The 1,296-nt window shown below is 48.5% G+C and overlaps 1 protein-coding gene across 1 annotated transcript; it reads right to left on the bottom strand.

The window, feature by feature from the left end:
• Positions 1 to 8: 8 nt before the first annotated feature.
• Pmar_PMAR007826 (retrovirus polyprotein, putative) lies at positions 9 to 1,247 on the bottom strand (the record flags this gene model as incomplete). The annotated part of the gene is made up of 1 exon (XM_002774810.1): positions 9 to 1,247. The coding sequence occupies one exon, from the start codon at positions 1,245 to 1,247 to the stop codon at positions 9 to 11; it is 1,239 nt and encodes a 412-aa protein (XP_002774856.1).
• Positions 1,248 to 1,296: the final 49 nt, after the last annotated feature.

The following is a 1,296-nucleotide window of genomic DNA, read 5'->3' as shown; positions in this document are numbered from 1 at the left end:
CTGATCCATTAAGTAAGCACGGACAGCATCAGTATAGGCTCATAGGTAGCAGGGTCAAACATGAGATCTGTGGCAGCCATTGGCATAGGCAAGAAATCCGAGGGAGGATCACGAGCAAAGATCAACTTATAGGGGCTGAACCCAGTAACCGAGTGTATAGAAGTATTGTAGACCCAAAGTAACGCAGGCAAATGGGAAACCCAATCAGGTATCCCAATATGACGACGTAGCATGTCCAACAACGAACGATTAAATCGCTCTACCAGTCCATTACCTTGAGGGTGGTAAACGGACGAGCGGGATCGCTTAATACCCAAAGCTTCCATAACCCGATTAAAGAGGGCAGACTCAAACTGGGCACCTTGATCAGAGTGAATACGGACAGGCGGGCCGAACTTAGAGAAGAGGTTTAAGAGATGAGGTAAAGTCTCTTCTACCGTAGCACGCTCTAACGGGTAAGCTTCAGCCCACTTAGTAAAGTAGTCTTGCAAGACTAACAAATACTTTTTACCGTTAACCGCAGGCGTGATCTCCAAGTAGTCAACAGCCAAGGTATGCCATGGCCTTCCAACCGGTACCGGTACCAAAGGGGATGGAGTCGGACGACCAGTACGGGCAGCAAGACAACCGGGGCACTTCTGTAGGTACTCATTGATATCAACATGCATATTAGGCCAATAAACCACCGGCTTCATATTCTCCAGCATCCGTTTCTCCGCAAAGTGACCCTTCTCATCGTGGAAGTAGGCTACAGCTTCGCCTCTCAACGCAGTAGGAACGATGGCTACACAACGGACGGGAGTCAGTGGGTCTGTCTTCAAAAGGCGAACAAGAACACCTTCACAGACATCCAGAACCGACCAAATACGCCTATAGGGCATATATAGACGAGAAGTGAATTCCTTACGACCCAAAGGAGCATCCACTAAGACGCGATCACGAACCTCGCAAACCACATGGTCTTGTTCTTGAGCTTCTCGAAGTTTATCCCATGACCATAACGGACATAAAACCACTGCGGCAATCAGGGGATCCTTCATAGTGTCAGGTAACAAGCCTGACAGTTCCGGATCTTCTGCAACCACCACAGAATCTGGAGGAACAACCTCGAGATTTGAACGGACGGGACAAGACTTAGTAGGAATAGGGGCCTTGGATTCAACTTGCAGTTGTGGTCGGGACAAGGCGTCGGCATTAATATTCTTAACACCTTCTTTGTAACGGACTTCAAAGCGGAAGTTTTGCATAGCCAGCAACCAACGTTCAACTCGTGGGGACTTCGACTTAGCCAACTGT

The sequence above is a fragment of the Perkinsus marinus genome (genome assembly GCF_000006405.1).
Source record: "Perkinsus marinus ATCC 50983 genomic scaffold scf_1104296957272, whole genome shotgun sequence".
NCBI lineage: Eukaryota > Perkinsozoa > Perkinsida > Perkinsidae > Perkinsus > Perkinsus marinus.
This window is presented reverse-complemented; position numbering and strand designations above follow the sequence as displayed.